The sequence below is a fragment of the Oncorhynchus gorbuscha genome, linkage group LG03 (genome assembly GCF_021184085.1).
Source record: "Oncorhynchus gorbuscha isolate QuinsamMale2020 ecotype Even-year linkage group LG03, OgorEven_v1.0, whole genome shotgun sequence".
Lineage (NCBI taxonomy): Eukaryota > Metazoa > Chordata > Actinopteri > Salmoniformes > Salmonidae > Oncorhynchus > Oncorhynchus gorbuscha.
Genome location: NC_060175.1, coordinates 16,948,078 through 16,970,606, shown reverse-complemented (window position 1 = coordinate 16,970,606; position 22,529 = coordinate 16,948,078). Strand labels below are relative to the sequence as shown.

Here is a 22,529-nt window from a genome sequence, read left to right as displayed (position 1 = left end):
ATAATCTGTATAGCCTGTATAATCTGTATAACCTGTATTGCCTGTATAATCTGTATAACCTGTATAGCCTGTATAATCTGTATAATATGTATAGCCTGTATAATCTGTATAATCTGTATAGCCTGTATAATATGTATAATCTGTATAGCCTGTATAATCTGTATAGCCTGTATAATCTGTATAGCCTGTATAATCTGTATAGCCTGTATAATCTGTATAATCTGTATAGCCTGTATAATCTGTATAGCCTGTATAATCTGTATAGCCTGTACAACCTGTATAGCCTGTATAATCTGTATAGCCTGTATAATATGTATAATCTGTATAGCCTGTATAATCTGTATAATCTGTACAGCCTGTATAATCTGTATAGCCTGTATAATCTGTATAGCCTGTATAATCTGTATAGCCTGTACAACCTGTATAGCCTGTATAATCTGTATAGCCTGTATAGCCTGTATAATCTGTATAATCTGTACAACCTGTATAGCCTGTACAACCTGTATAGCCTGTATAATCTGTATAGCCTGTATAATATGTATAATATGTATAGCCTGTATAATCTGTATAATCTGTATAGTCTGTATAATCTGTATAGCCTGTATAATCTGTATAGTCTGTATAATCTGTATAGTCTGTATAATCTGTATAGCCTGTATAATCTGTATAGCCTGTATAATATGTATAATCTGTATAGTCTGTATAGCCTGTATAATCTGTATAATCTGTACAACCTGTACAACCTGTATAGCCTGTACAACCTGTATAGCCTGTATAATATGTATAGCCTGTATAATATGTATAGCCTGTATAATCTGTATAATCTGTATAGTCTGTATAATCTGTATAGTCTGTATAATATGTATAGTCTGTATAATCTGTATAGTCTGTATAGCCTGTATAGCCTGTATAGCCTGTACAACCTGTATAGCCTGTATAGCCTGTACAATATGTATAGCCTGTATAATCTGTATAGCCTGTATAATATGTATAGCCTGTATAATATGTATAATCTGTATAGCCTGTATAATATGTATAGCCTGTATAATCTGTATAGCCTGTATAATCTGTATAGCCTGTATAATCTGTATAGCCTGTATAATCTGTATAGCCTGTATAATCTGTATAGCCTGTATACTCTGTATAGCCTGTATACTCTGTATAGCCTGTATACTCTGTATAGCCTGTATAATCTGTATAGCCTGTATAATCTGTATAGCCTGTATAATCTGTATAGCCTGTATAATCTGTATAGCCTGTATAATCTGTATAGTCTGTATAATCTGTATAGCCTGTATAGCCTGTATAGCCTGTACAACCTGTATAGCCTGTATAGCCTGTATAATCTGTATAGCCTGTATAATATGTATAATCTGTATAGCCTGTATAATATGTATAATCTGTATAGCCTGTATAACCTGTATAGCCTGTATAATCTGTATAATCTGTATAGCCTGTATAATCTGTATAGCCTGTATAATCTGTATAATCTGTATAATCTGTATAATCTGTACAACCTGTATAGCCTGTATATTCTGTATATTCTGTATATATATATATATATATATGCCATTTAGCAGACGCTTTTATCCAAAGCGACTTAGTCATGTGTGCATACATTCTACGTATGGGTGGTCCCGGGGATCGAACCCACTACCCTGGCGTTACAAGCGCCATGCTCTACCAACTGAGCTACAGAAGGACCACTGTATAATCTGTATAACCTGTATAATCTGTATAATCTGTATAGCCTGTATAATCTGTATAGCCTGTATAATCTATATAGCCTGTATAATCTATATAGCCTGTACGACCTATATAGCCTGTACGACCTATATAGCCTGTATGACCTATATAGCCTGTATGACCTATATAATCTGTATAGCCTGTATAATCTGTATAGCCTGTATAATCTATATAGCCTGTATCATCTATATAGCCTGTATAATCTATATAGCCTGTATAATCTATATAGCCTGTATAATCTATATAGCCTGTACGACCTATATAGCCTGTACGACCTATATAGCCTGTACGACCTATATAGCCTGTACGACCTATATAGCCTGTACGACCTATATAGCCTGTATGACCTATATAATCTGTATAGCCTGTATAATCTGTATAGCCTGTATAATCTGTATAATCCGTGTAGCCTGTATAACCTGTATAGCCCGTATAATCTGTATAATCTGTATAGCCTGTATATTCTGTATAATCTGTATAGCCTGTATAGCCTGTATAGCCTGTATAGCCTGTATACTCTGTATAGCCTGTATACTCTGTATAGCCTGTATACTCTGTATAGCCTGTATAATCTGTATAGCCTGTATAATCTGTATAATCTGTATAGCCTGTATAATCTGTATAGCCTGTATACTCTGTATAGCCTGTATACTCTGTATAGCCTGTATACTCTGTATAGCCTGTATAATCTGTATAGCTTGTATAGCCTGTATAATCTGTATAATCTATATAGCCTGTATGACCTGTATAACCTGTATAGCCTGTATGACCTGTATAACCTGTATAGCCTGTTTAATCTGTATAACTTTTTCACAGTCCAGGGTCAGCCATTATTAATCTTGGAGCATTTTGGGTCAAGTGCCTTGCTAAAAGGGCACATTGACAGATTTTTCACCTTGTCGGCTCAGGATTCGAAAGAGCGACCTTTCGGTTACTGGCCAAATGCTCTAACAGCGATCATCATGCTATTCATCATTATGCTATTGATTAAGGAGTACCATAAGGTCACGAACTGCGGCGCGATAATTGCGATTCTCTGCCGTGTCACCGTGCATGCCGAGTCGTTAGTCTCTGAGGTGCCATTTCCACACGTCGATGACATTCCTCTACTGCATTGCCATAAAAATCGTTAGAAATGCCGAATTTACACCTAAGGCTTACCCCACACCAATGTATTGCCATGTTTCAAGTTTTAAGTATGTACACATGGTATACACCGTCCAATGAAATGCTTACTTGCAGGTTCCTTCTGGACAATGCAACTACAATAAGAAATAATACAAGATAATGGCTCAGTAGAATAGAATAAACATTTATTAATCAGTATAATACAGGAAGGAACTTTTTTTATGTTAATATTGGCACCAAGTCAGAGCCAGTCCGGCGAGGCCATGGCCCAGTGGGACACCGTCGCCGGTCCATGGAGTTGGAAACAAGTAAAGTCTGCCATTTGAGTTAAACACAGCTGTAAGCCTTTGGTGGAAACTCCGCATAACATTTTCTCCGGTGGTTAACTACCGTAATGAACCGCGTCCCGGTTCACGGGGCAGTGAATGTGCACAGTAGAAGTCATGTGGTGACACATTTTCATAGCTTATGTAAGGCATTAAGCAGGCATTTATGTACTAGCTTTTAATGAGCCATCAATCCACCACATATTAGCAGACCACGTTAGTATACATTAGCTGATTAGGGGGGGAACACTTGTTAATGTGAGTCACAAGAATTTAAGCTTTCTGCCCATATAAGGCATGTCTATGTCCGGGAAAGTTGACTGTTACTTACAGCATCATTCTAGTCACATTAGCGCACTTTAGCAACAACCGTCCCGGTAAAGGGACACCAATCCCACAACCGTCCCGGTTTAGGGACACCGATCCCACAACCGTCCCGGTTTAGGGACACCGATCCCACAACCGTCCCGGTTTAGGGACACCGATCCCACAACCGTCCCGGTTTAGGGACACCGATCCCACAACCGTCCCGGTACAGGGACACGATCCCGATCCCACAACCGTCCCGGTACAGGGACACCGATCCCACAACCGTCCCGGTACAGGGACACCGATCCCACAACCGTCCCGGTACAGGGACACCGATCCCACAACCGTCCCGGTACAGGGACACCGATCCCACAACCGTCCCGGTTTAGGGACACCGATCCCACAACCGTCCCGGTTTAGGGACACCGATCCCACAACCGTCCCGGTTTAGGGACACCGATCCCACAACCGTCCCGGTACAGGGACACCGATCCCACAACCGTCCCGGTATAGGGACACCGATCCCATAGAGGTTTTCATGTGAAACATCACTCCTGTTCTTAGAGAAGCTACAATAACACTTTCAGTTTGTTATTTTTGAGAATTTCAGCTGACAAAAATTAGATGGCACTTTAAAGTGGGATGTTTTACGTGTAGAAGTTTGTAGATGTTTTAAATGTAAAGTTTAAACATGTTTTAAGTGAGTAGAGTGAGGATCTTTTAAGTGTGAAGGACAACATCAAAGATGATCCAAGACGCAGTCAACAAAGAAAATGTGACAGACAACAGAGTGTGTGTGTGTGCGCACGATTGTGGACTGTTACTGAATAATTCACTTCTAATGATTCAGCATGGCTGTCCCAGGGGAGGGGGTTAGCCAAAACCTGAGCATGATCGGTGGTAGGGTTTGCGGGAATAATAATAAAGGTATATTCTTTTAAAAAGTATGTATGCCTATATAGGTATGTGTATATGTATGCATGTATGTATAGATATATATATATACCCCCCAAAAAATATATATATATATATATATATTTACCCCAAAAAATATATGGGGGATTGGAAATGATGCAGACAATTACATTGATGGAACCAATATTCTTTCCGCAATATTAAGCTAATCCACCGTTAAAAAAAATTACACAAATATTTTAAAAACCTGAGCATGTGTCTGTAAGAAAGAAAGAGAGAGTGAGAGAGTGTGTGTGTGTGTGTGTGTGTGTGTGTGTGTGTGTGTGTGTGTGTGTGTGTGTGTGTGTGTGTGTGTGTGTGTGTGTGTGTGTGTGTGTGTGTGTGTGTGTGTGTGTGTGTGTGTGTGTGTGTGTGTGTGTGTGTGTGCCCATCTGTGCGTGTGCATTTTTTTACACAATTCACAGTTTCCCTTGCATAATACTTTCTCACTGTTCCCACCCAGTTAGGTAACAAACCAAATTCTCCCAATCCCAGACCAAAGATTAGCAACACTGCAAACATGAATTTACACCCATAGGAGTCATTTGCTAGAGATTATGTCGAACAAATCATGTGGAGAGCCCAAATGGACAGGAAATCCTAAAACTACACGCATAGTATAAAGTTTGCCATGTATAATAATATATTATTATAACTGTATATGGTGTAAATAGCCTAGTGATGTGTGTGTGTGTATGCGTCAATCTATTCCTGCACAGCTGGCTATACCGGTAGGGTTTAAATCAGAACAGAACATGACTGTCTTGATCAGGTCAGGTTACAGGAGACCACAACCCTACAGATTATCTCTCAACCCCAACAGAGGAGGAGAGATCTAGGGGTGTGAAGACGTGGGGGTTTTATGGCCCCCACGCCCCTGGTAATCTCAGGCCACAGACAAATTCCTTTGTCCTGTCACTATAGAGAACCAGCCTCAGAACATTAAACATGAACTAAAGGGACTTTGGAACAATGGTTTTCGTCAGCCACAATGGTGGTCATGACGATAGATGGACTATGAAAATGTATGTCATTTTTGTTCTGATATTAAAGGTTAATAGATGACGTTATTACGAAAACATTGTAATGTGAAGGGTTTTCCTAGTATATGTTTGATGTTTATACATTGTACGTTCTATGGAAAATATCCAAATCAAAGAGAATGTTTTGGGGAAGATGAAATGTTAAGTTAGTTGTCTAAATTGGGATTTGAGAAAAATCTAGCCCTTGCCTCATTAACTTGCCCAGAGAATTGCCCTAAAGGCGGCTACGCCCACTTCTGACCCAAAGGTAAAAAACCTGTGTGTATAGAAGTTACAACAGGATTACGTGACCCCAGCTGCAGCAGGGTCTTAAAAGTCAACAAACCCAGAATGCAACGCATGTTTGAGGACAAATAAATCATTTTCTACCTAAGCTACGGATGAGTAGCTGTGTCTAAGCGGATGAAATCAAGTCGAACCACCAAGCCTCCATCTCCCATCGAATCGTGGTATCTAAAGGGTTTCATTCCTATGCTGTCAGCTCTGAGCTACAGGGCTGTCTGTCCTCAGAAGACCCCTTCCAGAGAAAGGGGTGAGGGAACAGACTCCTAAGCAAAAAAGGACACTGACACCGGGAAGACGGTCAGAGAGGTGCGCCTGAGATCATCACCACGTAATTACATCATTGTATTCTGACCCATAAGAGCGGCAGTTTGAGGCAAGGCTAGAGTTAGAATAGCATAGCTGACAAATTCACCCAAATGTATATTTCTCGTGTACTTCATTTTTCCTCTCTCTTTTGAAATTCCCATTGTGGGTAACACATGCCATAGTGTGTTGGCCCGTTATACTAAGTTCTAATTTGAGCTTTTAGTAAATATTCAATTAAGATTGGTGTGGTACGAATTCATTAGTGGGACCCGGGTCTGTGCAGATTCACAGGCTTTACGGCGTTCAGAACGAGACTGTCAGAGGCAACTGGTTAATTAGCGGCTGTTGTAAAATCGATATTCTGATGTTCTTTGAGTTAATTTGGGAAATTGAAACTCAATAAAAACGACTTGTCCCATGGTGCCCCAGGTTAATGAGTTAATAATTGCTTGATTCAGTTAATCACGTAATTAGAAACTTGGAATCATTCGATGAGCAACAGTCGTCACATTAACTAATACAAAGTCATGACAACAGGAACACATGGTGTATGACTTTTTGCAATTCAGATTCATGTTCTGTAATTTATTTTTAGCTGTTTTTCTGGGTTGACAGTCTCCAACTCTATTTAAAAGTTTTATCCTGTTCTGTTATGACTGTCTCCAACTAGTATCTGTCAAGATTTTACAAACATCTCTCCAACCCTATTCCTAAAAGCACATATTTTGTCAGCTCCTCATCTTACAACAAAGATAGTTTTTGCTTAAAATAATGTTTGACTTTCCTCCTCCTTCTTGACAAGATTTGAATGAAATACAACAACCGTTGACAAATGCCTTCCAACTACACTGGTATCCACCTACTGTTACATCTTTGCTTCTGCTTGTTTGACTAATGCTTCCTGTCTGCGTGGCAGATCTGGCTGTGGCGGTCGGTTGGTGTTTTGGTGGTGTTATTGATCGTGGTGTGTATGTGTGTAGCCTAATCAATGTGACAGATCTGAGAGGGTGGTTCGGCCCGAGCTACCACCACCTGCCACATGCTGGGGCCTCTGCTCTTCCTCTCCTCCTCTGGCCCCCTGCTGGGGCTTCTGCTCTTGCTCTCCTCTGCTCCTCTGGCCCCCTGCAGAGGGCATCGATCCCCCCTTTTCTGGGAGAGGAGGGAAGTCGGAACAGTAACATCCCCCCAACAGCCTGTAACTCCCTCCACCCCTGGTTTCCACTGTGAGCTGCCTCCGCAGCGGAAAGGAAGCTGGCTGTGGATTTGAGGCAAAGGGGAGTTCTAATGTTGTTGTTGGGCTTGAAAGTGTTTTTGGACTTTATCGGTCAAAGTAGTTTTTTTAAAAGTCAAAAACGTAATCATCCTGCAAAATGTTGTTAATCTAAATGTTTGTGATGCTTATAATAATATAAAATTACGTTTATGGTAATGTAAAATGATGTTAATGATCATGTAAAATGATGTTTGCGATCATGTAAAATGATGTTTACGATCATGTAAAATGATGTTTGTGATAAATTATGTAAATGTAATGTTAACAGTGGTAAATATAGGTGAGAGGAACATCCACGTCTTCCTTAGCAATGTAATCATACACCCCAGCACCTACAGATGGAAAATCTGGACTATCCAAATAAAGTGTGTTTTGCTACGGTGTGCCCAACTGAACATGACCCTGGTTTGATTGAATTGAGCCCTTAGTATTAATAAGTCAAGTGATTCTTAAGTGAACCTTGCTAATGAAAATTGTTGAATCATTCTCTGGTGAACAGGAGGACAAAAGAGAAGAAGGAAGGATATTACAACAAACGGGAAGAGAGAGAGAGACATGGTCTCCACTTACACATCAAAGCGAAGATTCTGCTTCTCCTCGAAGAAGAAATCCAGGACAAACTTCCGAACAAAGTCCGGGTTCAGGGTGTTATCGATCACTTCTGTTCGGCCAAACTGCTCCGGAATGGGCAAAGGAGGAAGGAGAAGGAGAAGAAGGAGGGAGGAGAAGAAAGGGGGAGGAGGAGGAAGAAGAAGGAGGGAGGAGAAGAAAGGGGGAGGAAGAGGAAGGAGAAGAAGAAGGAGTGAGAAGGAGAGAGAAAGAGAAATTAGTCACTATTACAGGAGATGATATCATCATCGTCACTTGATGGCTTGAAAACGGTTTTGATCTTCAAAATGACTACATAATAGTGCCTGAGGCTGGTCTAGTGGGTAAAGCCACCGCCTGCAGCACATATGCAACACACTCAGTGGTGTTACTAATAGGGAGTGAATTCCACTCCCGTTTTAAATGACTGAATAGTTCTAAGCAACCTTTACTCTGTTTTCTTGAGACTGCCGACCTGCTCAAACCATAGCGATCAATTATTGCTTTGTTCCAATGTCCCATCATGCTCTCTGTCAGCGATGATGCGCTATTGATCCATGTTCTTCCACAAAACCTGTCAAACATCCCCGACCAACCTGTCCCCCCAACAACCAGTCTCAAATGTTCACTGTCAATAACAGTTCATTGAATGCACTTATAGAGAGATCTGATGGACTGAAGAGCACCAGATTCTATCAAACATGAATCTTTTGTGTGTGGTTTCAGTCTTGCTTTGCGTGAGCCCATGGTTTCTCCTATAAGCTGTGGTGACAGTGTGATGGAGGAGGGAGATATTATGGAAGGTACTTTGGAGATGTATGAGGTTTGTGGTCGCAATTGCCAATAAATGTCATATCCTATTTTGATTGAGAATAGTCTGACAGCATTGTACATTGTCAGTGTTTACATAGGACAAGGGTCTTGAACTCGCAGATCTAGAGCCACATATGGCCCTTTAACCAAAAATTCCCAGATTTTCCAGAAATGACGGTTGAAATATTGGAATTTTGCAACCTTAACACTGATGCAGCAGTTGTACAGTAGAATGTACAGTGGAGAAATATACGTGGTACACAACAGCCTGTGGCTGGAATAATATGCGATTTATAACAATTTATACATTTAGCCAGTGGTGACCCGTCACCATCATGCAGAGCCCCACTTGTTTTGAGCCTCACCTGTTTAACTAAAACATAACATTTTATATAATTGGCTTGTTTTGCATGTAATTTTGGCATTAATTCGTGTTACATTTCAGTTTGCAAGCAATGTAAAAAATAATATCCTTGAGTTATAAAGCCGCGTACAAACATGGTCTCTTTCTTGGGTAAGGCAGCTCCAAAATGCAGGTGCTTCAGCTTAGCTGTGTTTTCTGTGATGGAGGGGCAGCCAGCGGAAATACAGAGCTTAGGCGTTGGTAATCTTCTCTAGTTGCTCTGTGATTGGCTCAGTGTTCTGTCACTCATGGGGACACTACGTCACCTCAGAATCTACAAAGAGAGCTAGGCAGTTCAAGCCCCCTTGGGTTCTGCCATAGATTGACATTAGAAGTGCCCATCCATGAAGGCATTGGCCACAGATAAAATGACGTCAAATCACGTTATATCTACCATAGCTTTGATTGGACTGATCACGTCAACATCATACTTTCAAAATCTTAGCTAGAAAGCTAGCTAGCTAGACAAGCAGTCATCATGAATAATGTCAACAATCTAAATCATTTTCAATCCTTGTCAAATTAAGATAAATTATAGATAAAACGTATCGGTGTTCATCGGCCATTGGACATTACATAAAAACTCGGAAATCGCAAATTCACTATTTTGCTTCTACTGTCTGTTATTTGGGGGAGAGGGAGTGTGGTCCAAGTCTGGGTTTAAGGATTTAAAACATCTGTCTGAAAAGGTCTCTTTTCCAAGCTTAAAAAGATAAACATTCACATGCAACACAATGGTTGAATACATGGCCATGCTGTCAATCCAGCATGACTTCTGCCGTGTTCAAAACAACTGGGAACTCGGAACTGGGAAATCTCGGACTTCCGACTTTAATGTGTTCAAGACAACTGGGAATTCAGAGAAAAAAACGAGCTACCACTGGGAAAATCCGCTTTGAACACTCATCCAACCCGGAAATTAGCGCCTCTTTCTAGACCTTCCACATTCCGACCTGAAGATCAATGACGTCACGATTTAACCTCATTTTTTTCAGACTTCCCAGTTGTCTTGAAAGCACCATAAATCCAGAGAATGCCAGACTTTGATGAAAGTTTGATGACAAAGTTTGCCCATAAAGACTGCCGTGCCACCTTCCTGTTCAAGTGAGCACAGCATAACAACAGTGAGTCCAAAAATATGTCTTGCACGCTGCTGCATAAATAATATGCCAGGATATGTATACTATAGCTAAGAAAGTAATACTAAGTGTCTGTTGTCTTGCACGCTGCTGCATAAATAATATGCCAGGATATGTATACTATAGCTAAGAAAGTAATACTAAGTGTCTGTTGTGTTGTAAGCTGTTAGTAGCCCATGTGTCTCACCCTAAGAATTTGGTCCCTCTCCCCCTCAGAACTTAGCCTAAAGTGCAGAACAAATACATATTTTTTAGCTAGTTCATTAACATCTTAATCGAAATTAAGGCTTGCCTCTTATCCTCTCATCGTTCCCTTAGGCCATAGTTTGTAGCCTACATATCAATTGATATATTGCTTATATAGATCTATCTCATGAGCATCTTATTTATAATTTTAAGCAATGTTGGAATGATGCAATTCATTGTTTTTATTACTTTGTGTATTATAATTAGTGCATATGCTCTTCTCCACTATGAGGGGATACTACAGTATATAATGTTTCTGAGTCTGTAACCATGTTTGCCAGTGGCAGTCTCTTCCCATTCAAATGTTGTTTTCAACAAAACGTTCAATAATAAAACCATGTAATTCCAGTTAATGTTGGACGGCTCTGACTTACGTGGACAACTACAAATACTTAGGTGTCTGGTTAGACTGTAAACTCTCCTTCCAGACCCATATCAAACATCTCCAATCCAAAGTTAAATCTAGAATTGGCTTCCTATTTCGTAACAAAGCATCCTTCACTCATGCTGCCAAACATACCCTTGTAAAACTGACCATCCTACCAATCCTCGACTTTGGCGATGTCATTTACAAAATAGCCTCCAATACCCTACTCAACAAATTGGATTACAAATTGCAGTCTATCACAGTGCAATCCGTTTTGTCACCAAAGCCCCATATACTACCCACCATTGCGACCTGTACGCTCTCGTTGGCTGGCCCTCGCTTCATACTCGTCGCCAAACCCACTGGCTCCATGTCATCTACAAGACCCTGCTAGGTAAAGTCCCCCCTTATCTCAGCTCGCTGGTCACCATAGCATCTCCCACCTGTAGCACACGCTCCAGCAGGTATATCTCTCTAGTCACCCCCAAAACCAATTATTTCTTTGGCCGCCTCTCCTTCCAGTTCTCTGCTGCCAATGACTGGAACGAACTACAAAAATCTCTGAAACTGGAAACACTTATCTCCCTCACTAGCTTTAAGCACCAACTGTCAGAGCAGCTCACAGATTACTGCACCTGTACATAGCCCACCTATAATTTAGCCCAAACAACTACCTCTTTCCCAACTGTATTTAATTAATTTATTTATTTTGCTCCTTTGCACCCCATTATTTTTATTTCTACTTTGCACATTCTTCCATTGTAAAACTACCATTCCAGTGTTTTACTTGCTATATTGTATTTACTTTGCCACCATGGCCTTTTTTGCCTTTACCTCCCTTCTCACCTCATTTGCTCACATTGTATATAGACTTGTTTATACTGTATTATTGACTGTATGTTTGTTTTACTCCATGTGTAACTCTGTGTCGTTGTATCTGTCAAACTGCTTTGCTTTATCTTGGCCAGGTCGCAATTGTAAATGAGAACTTGTTCTCAACTTGCCTACTTGGTTAAATAAAGGTGAAATAAAATATAAAATTAATTAATTAAAAATGTTGCAAGGGTTGTTGTGTTTGCGCAATATGCTGTCTGAGCTTCAATATATTGTCTATAAAAGTGGATCCTCATGATTGTATTTTCCTTCCTTTTTAGACCACATAGGCCTAGTAAAATACTTCAAAATGGTAGACTAACAGTGTCTCACTCTCTCTCCATGTGATGACTTAAAGAAGAGTAAAGTTAAATTCAGCAATATGTTGAGTTATCTGCATTTCTGTCATGTCCATTTTGAAAGTGCTGAATGAAGGCCTACCTTGTCACTGCTCATTTGACCACACAGCACGCGAGCGTTGCTAAATAAATGTACACATACGTTATTCAATCACATTTACATTACATTTACATTTTAAGTCATTTAGCAGACGCTCTTATCCAGAGCGACTTACAAATTGGTGCATTCACCTTATGACATCCAGTGGAACAGTCACTTTACAATAGTGCATCTAAATCTTAAAGGGGGGGGGGTGAGAGGGATTACTTATCCTATCCTAGGTATTCCTTAAAGAGGTGGGGTTTCAGGTGTCTCCTGAAACCCCACCGCATCCAATCACTGCATCCAAACTGCTCGAAAGCGTATGCATAGCCAGGAGCTAAAATAGAACTTGGTTCTATTTGTGACACTTGATGCACTGCAAGTCCCGCCTCTTTCATATCCTGATTGGTTTTTAGGAGCATATACCCATGTGGGTGATTGAAAGAGGTCACACTCCAGTCCAGTTGGTGGTGGTAATGCACCTTAAGATCGGATTTTATATGGAGGCTGGCAACCAAAGATGAAGACGAAGCCTGAAGGAGGAGATATTACTAGAAACTAACTCGGTTTACCCTTTTTTCTGTGGATTAATTGTCAGAGTAGGAGATCTTGTGCATTTCAGGTAAAATAACAACCCAATATTACATCCCAGGACAAATTAACTAGCATCAGCAAGCTAAATTGTCATGAATGTTTCATGCTTTTCGACCTGTCCCCAAATGAAGGTAGTTGGTTTTGATATTTCAACCTGGGTGTCCATTTATTTATTTTATTTTATCTTGGCAAGTCAGTTAAGAACAAATTCTTATTTTCAATGACGGCTTAGTGGTTTAACTGCCTTGTTCAGGGGCTGGACAGCAGATTTTTACCTTGTCAGTTCAGGGATTTGATCTTGCAACCTGCCGGTGACTAGTTCAACGCTCTAACCACCAGGCTACCTGCAGCCCCATCCTGATCATGTCTGGTGTGGATGGACAAAATCAACCTGTGCGCGATGGCACACAAGGACATGTGTGCATGATATAAGAACAAACATTATGAATTTACATAACATGAAAGTAATCATATTTGTGTATGGTTCAAAGGTCAAAACTCATGTCGGCATTCATTGTTACTGAAAGAGAATGCAGTTCATATTGAGTTGAAACCATATTTAGTGAAGCATGTCCGCCATGCCAGCTGTGGTTTTTAAAAAGGCAGTAAATAAGGCTGAATTAACTGTTTCTCTGCCAGACGAGGCTCCGCTGATAGCCAGGTGTAGTGGTGGTAAGGATTCACACATGGTGCTGGAAGGAATGCTCTGCTGTCGGGAACAGCTTTAGGTTGGCCCTAACAGTTTGTGGGCACCATTTGTCACCGTTATAGCGCAATTAATGTGTTGTTTAGTGTTGCTACCCCCCCCTCCACCACCTGAGAACCCAATTCAGATCCCTTCAACTTGAGAAGTGCATATGAGGTATGCGGTCAGCTGTAGGGCTGGCTCAGGGAAGAGGACGCCCCTGCCTTGCATAGTCCCATGGGAAATCTTAATTGGGCATGGGACACAAGCTAAGGCTTGATCACCCTTTAGCTGGCCACCACTGATTCGAAGGCACACTACTGAGGATGTGTCCCAAAATTGACATCTTAACCCAGTCTAAGAAATAAACCTCCCATGCCACTCTGTCAACATCACGGCAAATCTCATGTGAGTGCATTCCATCTATTGGCACAATGGACAGTTTTTAACATCTCGTCCCGTGTTTTATGATTCTGTGTTGTGTAGTAGCTTTGCTGGCATGCATTTTTTTAAAGTGTTCTTTGTACCACCAAAATTGACAAGCTAAAATCGCCAATGCTTTTAGCCAGCCTATTTTTCCCTTCTCTCTCCAAATAATGACTCCCAAGTCTCCCAACAGATGTTTGGGACCACTGGCTATCCCGTTCTGAAACAACACAGCTGCTTTAAGAAGTGCAGCAGCAGGTATCTGGCATTGATGGAAACTTGAAAGATTCAACCCTTGGAGTGTTCAAACTATGATGACAGGTGTCAAAATACAATGTACTCAAAAGTGTCATCCATAAAAGACAGATCTACAGATTCATTCATTTCATATCTTGGGAGGAATGAAAGAACAGCATAGATGTATTAGATGACTCTTCCTGTCGCCCTGTTCTGTGCTTGTGTGTGTGTCGAGCGTAGTGGATGACTTGACAGGTGTTGAGGGATAGGTTGGCGGGATGAGCGTTGGGAGGTGTCGAGGGGGTTGGGAACGGAGGGTGGTGGTGGTGGTGAAGAGGAGGCAGATGTGTCAGAGAGGGGGGCTCTTGACTTGCAGTTGCATCACTCGTTTGATCCCTCGTTGCTTATTAAGGCAGCCGATACTCATAAGGCCCTGCTGTGTGTGTGTGTGTGTGTGTGTGTGTGTGTGTGTGTGTGTGTGTGTGTGTGTGTGTGTGTGTGTGTGTGTGTGTGTGTGTGTGTGTGTGTGTGTGTGTGTGTGTGTGTGTGTGTGTGTGTGTGTGTGTGTGTGTGTGTGTGTGTGTGTGTGTTATAAATTAACAACTGCCTGGGTCCTTTAGTTCGAGCTTAGAGAAGGGTTTCTATGTCTACATGCAGACAGATAGCAGAGATAACATGGAGTCAAATCAGCCTAAGGCAGGCCTGGGAAACTCCAGTCCTCTGGGGCCTGATTGGTGTCACACTTTTGTCCCAGCTAACACACCTGACTCCAGTAATCAACTAATCATGATCGTCAGTTAAAAAACGCAATTAGTTTAAATCAGAAGTGTTTGCTAGGGATGGGGGAAATGTGTGACAGGACTGTAATTGCCCAGGCCTGGCCTGGTCTAAGGACTAGTAGCGTTCTTTAAGGCAGGGGTTCCCAAAATCCCGCCCTGTGCGCCACGTCTATTTCTATGGATACAAGCACTATTCATGACACACACTGTTCATACCCCTCTGGTTGGCGGAGACAACATTTTGCAGGTTGTAATTCTACACATTTTGTCATGGGTTGCAGAGAAAATGTTGCTGTTTTAATGCTCATTTAATTGCAATCATATACATTTTCCCACGTCTGTGTAGTCATTTGATATTTGAGTAACTCAAACTTCCTGTGTGTCAAACTCAACGCTAGGCTAAAAACCTAGCTAAAAATAATTAGCTGGCTAGTTGATCTGGAAATTTCATACAAGTTTTAAATGACTTAAGGTCTGCAATGACTGACATGACAAAAGGAAAACTGATGCTGTACTACTCAATTTCAAAATTGCACCTTCTGTATTCTACTAAGACAACTTTCAAGAGTAAGTTGAAAGCCAGACTAAGTTCTTTAAAAAAATTAAATAAAATAAAAGTTATAAAACAGAGAAAGTGAGGGGGAAAGAAAAGCTCATCCAGACAGCGAATTACTCAAGGATCCAACATGTATTCCGAAATAAGACATGTGGCCGCCGAATGTCACGCCGCCCACCGTGAGTCGGGAATCGAGAGCCATCATTGTTATTCTGTAAGAACTCGGTAGAAAGTAGGTTAGCATCGTTAGCGTCACTATGACTTCCCACAGAGTGTGGCTCTGCATGCAGTCAGGTGCTCTGGAGTCAGCCCTAATGAATCCTCTTTAGCTTTAGCTCAAAGAGAGACGAGAGAGAGACGAGAGGAGGAAAGGCTGCCTGCCTCACACACACACACACACACCAATGAGGAATAAGTAGCTTTGTCGTTCTGGTCCCAAAACTTGTTCATCCGTTTTTTTATTGTTTTGTACCGTTTCATTATTTGAGAACTGAATCCGTGATAAAATGTACAGTGCCTTGCGAAAGTATTCAGCCCCCTTGAACTTTGCGACCTTTTGCCACATTTCAGGCTTCAAACATAAAGATATAACATTTATATAAAATTGTATTTTTTTTTGTGAAGAATCAACAACAAGTGGGACACAATCATGAAGTGGAACGACATTTATTGGATATTTCAAACTTTCTTAACAAATCAAAAACTGAAATATTGGGCGTGCAAAATTATTCAGCCCCTTTACTTTCAGTGCAGCAAACTCTCTCCAGAAGTTCAGTGAGGATCTCTGAATGATCCAATGTTGACCTAAATGACTAATGATGATAAATACAATCCACCTGTGTGTAATCAAGTCTCCGTATAAATGCACCTGCACTGTGATAGTCTCAGAGGTCCGTTAAAAGCGCAGAGAGCATCATGAAGAACAAGGAACACACCAGGCAGGTCCGAGATACTGTTGTGAAGAAGTTTAAAGCCGGATTTGGATACAAAAAGATTTCCCAAGCTTTAAACATCCCAAGGAGCACTGTGCAAGCGATAATATTGAAATGGAAGGAGTATCAGACCACTGCAAATCTAAACTCTAAACTTTCAGCTCATACATGGAGAAGACTGATCAGAGATGCAGCCAAGAGGCCCATGATCACTCTGGATGAACTGCAGAGATCTACAACTGAGGTGGGAGACTCTGTCCATAGGACAACAATCAGTCGTATATTGCACAAATCTGGCCTTTATGGAAGAGTGGCAAGAAGAAAGCCATTTCTTAAAGATATCCCATAAAAAGTGTTGTTTAAAGTTAGCCACAAGCCACCTGGGAGACACAAACATGTGGAAGAAAGTGCTCTGGTCAGATGAAACCAAAATTGAACTTTTTGGCAACAATGCAAAACGTTATGTTTGGCGTAAAAGCAACACAGCTCATCACCCTGAACACTATCCCCACTGTCAAACATGGTGGTGGCAGCATCATGGTTTGGGCCTGCTTTTCTACAGCAGGGACAGGGAAGATGGTTAAAATTGATGGGAAGATGGATGGAGCCAAATACAGGACCATTCTGGAAGAAAACCTGATGGAGTCTGCAAAAGACCTGAGACTGGGACAGAGATTTGTCTTCCAACAAGACAATGATCCAAAACATAAAGCAAAATCTACAATGGAATGGTTCAACAATAAACATATCCAGGTGTTAGAATGGCCAAGTGAAAGTCCAGACCTGAATCCAATCGAGAATCTGTGGAAAGAACTGAAAACTGCTGTTCACAAATGCTCTCCATCCAACCTCACTGAGCTCGAGCTGTTTTGCAAGGAGGAATGGGAAAAAATGTCAGTCTCTCGATGTGCAAAACTGATAGAGACATACCCCAAGTGACTTACAGCTGTAATCGCAGCAAAAGGTGGCGCTACAAAGTATTAACTTAAGGGAGCTGAATAATTTTGCACGCCCAATTTCAGTTTTTTATTTGTTAAAAAAGTTTGAAATATCCAATAAATGTCGTTCCACTTCATGATTGTGTCCCACTTGTTGTTGATTCTTCACAAAAGAATACAGTTTTATATCTTTATGTTTGAAGCCTGAAATGTGGCAAAAGGTCGCAAAGTTCAAGGGGGCCGAATACTTTCGCAAGGCACTGTATGCATGACTATGTCACTTCGTCTGCGAAATGGCATATTATTATTATTATATCATTGAAGAAAACTTTGTTTTGTCTCGGTTTCGCACTTGCTTTGGATTCTAGTCAACTTGGCTCTGCAGAGATGCTGGTGAAACTAATACTAATTATCTTGTTTCATATTGTTAGACAAACAAAAAATCTCTGCTACTAACCGAACTGCATCAAAACAAGCTCCGAGCCAAGTTCCATAATTCTACACATCCTCTCAATGCCTATCTATACTAGCGTACCAGGGTTGTGTTCATTTGGCATTAAACAGAAGAAAACAGACTAAAACAAGGAAGGACTAACCTAGACTTGTCCAATAAGAAATGCTCATTTTAGTTTTGTGTTGCATAATGCTGAGCAATTAGCGCTTTTTGGAGGTAGGTTTGACTTGTTTAGAATTTTTAAAAAATTTTTTTACATTAAATGCACTATGTATTATGTGGGTTGAATGCTGTAACACAGAAAAAAAAACAATTAATAAAAGTCCCATGATGCTAGCGACTTGGGATTAACATCGGTACCTGCGATCCCAGGACTGTTCCAGGACCACTCTTCACATTTCCTGAAAAAATGTAATGACAAGGCCCGGGAAATTACAACATTTTGTCCCAATGTGGCACTAATACAAAACAAACAGCATGCGTAGCAACAGATTGATAAAATATAATAGCACATTATCGGATGTAGCATGGAAGCATTTAGCCTAGCATATTTTCTTCACACAAAGTTACCATAAATTCAGAGCACACGCATAATTGATCCTGCCAGACTGCACATGAGACCCGAATGCAGTTTAGAGTTCTCATCAGAACAAATTTGATCCCGGTCCGACCCAAACCCAGTGACCTAAAGACTGAGCCCATGCCTGGTCCGACATCACAGAAATTAAATGAGCCCGAACTGGAAATAAAGCCAGATTTCAAGAAAACACTTAGCTATATTGATTTAAACTAGCGAGGAGAACAACAAGGTGGAGGCGAGCAGCAGCGGGGTAAGGAAACGAGGAAACAGCCATTGGTCCTAGAAAAAGCGCAGTGTAAAACTCACCTTAGTTATGAGCAACTGAATTATGAAAATATTGAAATTAAGTAGGCTAATGCAATTGAAAGCGTGTATCAAATTCTTGCTTATACTGAAAATCCCAAAGTCATATCCAACCGTTATACTAATTTTGGGCTCCCGAGTGGCGCAGTGGTCTAAAGCACTGCTTCTCGTGCTACAGACCCTGGTTCGATTCCAGGCTGTATCACAACCGGCCGTGATTGAGAGTCCCTTAGGGTGACGCACAATTGGCCCAGCTTTGGCCGGGGTAGGCCATTGTAAATAAGAATTTGTTCTTATAGCACCTTTTTTTGAATGGGAGAGTGCCATCACGCTGCTTTAAGACAAGCGTGGGGGACTTGTCTAGATAAATCAATCAATGTCAGGTTGTGTTCACTGACTCTCCTTTTGGATATTTGGTAACAATTAAGCTGGGGAAAATGTTAGCTAAGACGAGGTGCGTGCTAATGATCACCTTTATTCATATATTAGCTGATCAGAACATTTGCCTGAACATTTGCCACAATGCCTGTCCTACTCCTGACCAGAATTCCTGTGGATTGTCGAATAATCAATCAGTGTGATTTTGTTTCACTGAATCCGTCTGTATATTTAGTTAATTGACCTCTGGCTGGACAAGAGGAAGTTGTAGCTAATTTATTAGTTTGCTCATCTATCACTGATCAGAAATATAAATCAAGTGGATTATTTATATATTGACTCACAAAGTAGCCTTATATAGAGCCGAGGCTATTTTCCTATCGTCCCAATCTCTCTGAATCCAAAAATTCGAACTCCTCACATGAAAATTCGTAACTTTATTCGTTATTCGTTTGCATTATCAAAGGATGTCCGCCTATGCATGTCAAAATACCGCTATAACATGTCCCCCGCTTCGATTGAGAGCTTCGGTAGAGAATGTGTGATAAATAAACCGCATGAGAGTATGTTTTTTTTTTAAGTTGGTCCCTGTTAAGATGACTTGATATTTAATAACATTTCTCTCTTCATGTCTCCGTTACTCATGAGCTGATCTGTTATCTGTATAATAATCAATTCGATTTAGCCAAATAGGATATATTCTGCCATTCTTTGGAGTTTATCTAGCAAGGTTAGCTACTTTGGTAATTTGCCTTTTGTTTGACTGCCATTACAAAGTTATGATTCGCAACGCTATAGCCTACACGGGGTGCGCTCTGCGCGTCCTGTGTGTCGAGATAACCTAGGTTACTGCTGAAATTAGCTGAATTAATTGAGTTACATGATAACACTCAATTTATGAACGGCCAGTTTCGCATTTCACAAGAACGTCATTTGTGATCAAAGTTACTCTATCATTTCTAAATATCAAATTCACTTGCTACGAAATCTTTACATAGTGGCGCAACCAAGCCGGTAGTGTGGCGCGGCTACAATCTTATTTTGGTAGATCCCTGGCATAGTGGCAGTAGTTTTGCGGTATTTCTCGGGACTCTCGGGATAAATATGAATTATTCGCAGTACTGAAACTTTTGGGGGGAAAATATTAATCCCTAGTAGTGACTGCTTACTTTTCTTTAAATAAATATTTCAGTTGTGTATATTACATTTGTTTTATTTTATGGTTTTATTATTTATTTCTAGAGAAACTGCGCAGCAATGTGCGCATTGAGCTCACAGAAACGTTTTTTTCTTTTAAACGCCATTTCGGTTAATCCTCAGTACTACTGTAGCAAAACTGTTTTATTTTATTCGCCTGCTCATGAGCACGACCCAGGGTGGTGAACCCCATATTTCGTACTGGTGAGAGGGGCCTGCCAAACAGCATCCGTAGCGGTGGGCAAAGAATGCATCTTTTACACAGTGATTAAACTGCACCGCAGCACCGCCTGAGGGAGGTCGGCCAGCAGACTGGGAAATGGAAGCATATGGGCAAGTCCAGGCTCGGCTCCAACCTGGCAACGAAAGCAGAAACGAGCTGCTCTTCTCTTCATCCAGATTTATTATAAAAGAGGTCCGGAAAATAGACTGAGAGCAAAAATGAGGAGCTCGTCATGGCAGAGCGAGACTTTCATGGGAAATGAAAGGGGGGAAACTCATTGAGAAGTTCACAGAGATGTAACTTTTTTGCTGGCCGTTTATTATATAAAGTGAAGAGAAAATATGGTTCTGAAGAGTTGTATCTTTCAGGCAGTGATGGCTGGAGACTTAAAAAGTTGAGGAGGATAATGGATTAAATATATTTTTGGAGAAAAAATAAGCTAATGGGCTGACCATTTTTCATGTTCTAAGTCACCCTTTCCAAAACATTCTGAACACCAGCACAAGTCGTTTAATTAGCCTATGGCACAACATTGGAAGTACTTGAATCCATGCACGACATACAGAATAGCCTACAATGTTGAGAGTCTGAAACTAAGCGCAGACCAGTTTATGCTGCATTCATTGAAAAAAAGGGAATAAACTGATAAATTCACAGGGTAACTTTAAGACAGGACCTGATTTACCAAAGTGTAAAGGGAAAAAAGTTCTGAAAAGTAAATACCAAACGTTTATCACTTTTATCTTTCAAAAGACGTGGAGGGAGCATTAAATGATTGTCAGGAAAGATTGGTATGAAACATCCTGGCTTAGTTTGTAAGTAAGGGAGTTTATCCCAAAAAGATTGCTGTATTCTTCATTTGATACATCGCACAGCAATCTAGCATTTTCTTAAACTATCACTGTAAAGGTATCCTGTTCCTGAAGGATCAGCACATCCATTCAGCTGACTGGTGTAATTTAAAAAAATGTATTTTTACCTTTATTTAACTAGGCAAGTCAGTTAAGAACAAATTCTTATTTTCAATGATGGCCAAGGAACAGTGGGTTAACTGCCTTGTTCAGGGGCAGAACAACAGATTTTTACCTAGTCAGCTCAGGGATTCCATCTTGCAACCTTTCGGTCCAACGCTCTAAGCACTGGGCTACCTGCCGCCACATTGGCTCCTCACTAAAGCAACTATAAGCCAATGTTCCCCCAGTTTTTGGTGGAAAAAAAACATTTATAGCTATTTAGCATACGCCTTTATGCAAAGTGACTTACTCATATTACAGACAGTGTGTGTGTCTGTGGGTGTAGGTATTTCTCTCCCCAAGATACGGATTAAGGCTTGCTGGGCAGTGTCTACCTGTGTGGTTTCCTGTGGAAGGTAACCACTGAGCACCTTTGATATCGCAACACAGAACTTAAACCAAGTTCCAAGTTGTATTGTCATGTGCACAAGTACAGTGAAATTCCTTTCCCAACAATGCAGTAATCAATAATAGTTGTACTAAACAATTAAGTAAAATAGAACCAAAACACACAATAAATAATAACAAGAAGAACATGAGAAAGAAAGCAAGCTATATACAGGGTCAGTGCCAATACTATCTCCAATATACTGGAGTTGTAGGGTTAGCTATGTATAAGGGTAAGGTGACTAGGCAACAGTGGTGGAAAAAGTACCCAATTGTCAAACCTGAGTAAAAGTAAAGATGCCTTAATAGAAAATGACTCAAGTAAAAATGAAAGTCACCCGGTAAAATACTACTTGAGTAAAAGTCTAAAAGTATTGGTCTTAAATATACAAAAGTAAATATATATGCTACAATGTACTTAAGTATCAAAAGTAAAAGTATACATTATTTCAAATTCCTTATATTAAGCTAACCAGACAGCACACTTTTCTTGTTTTGTTTAATTTACGGTTAGCCAGGGGCACACTCGAACACTCAGACATCATTTACAAACGAAGCATTTGTGTTTAGTGAGTCCACCAGATCTGAGACAGTAGCGGGCACACTC

General features: G+C 40.6%; 1 protein-coding gene across 2 annotated transcripts in view; it reads right to left on the bottom strand.

Annotated features, from left to right (window-relative positions):
• LOC124026877 (copine-9-like) overlaps positions 1-22,529 on the bottom strand; it is a 224,297-nt gene that overhangs the window by 158,777 nt on the left and 42,991 nt on the right. For both annotated transcript variants that reach the window (XM_046339550.1, XM_046339553.1), the window contains one exon: positions 7,941-8,044. In XM_046339550.1, coding sequence (XP_046195506.1) covers positions 7,941-8,044 — 104 coding nt within the window. The remainder of the gene's footprint in view (positions 1-7,940; positions 8,045-22,529) is intronic.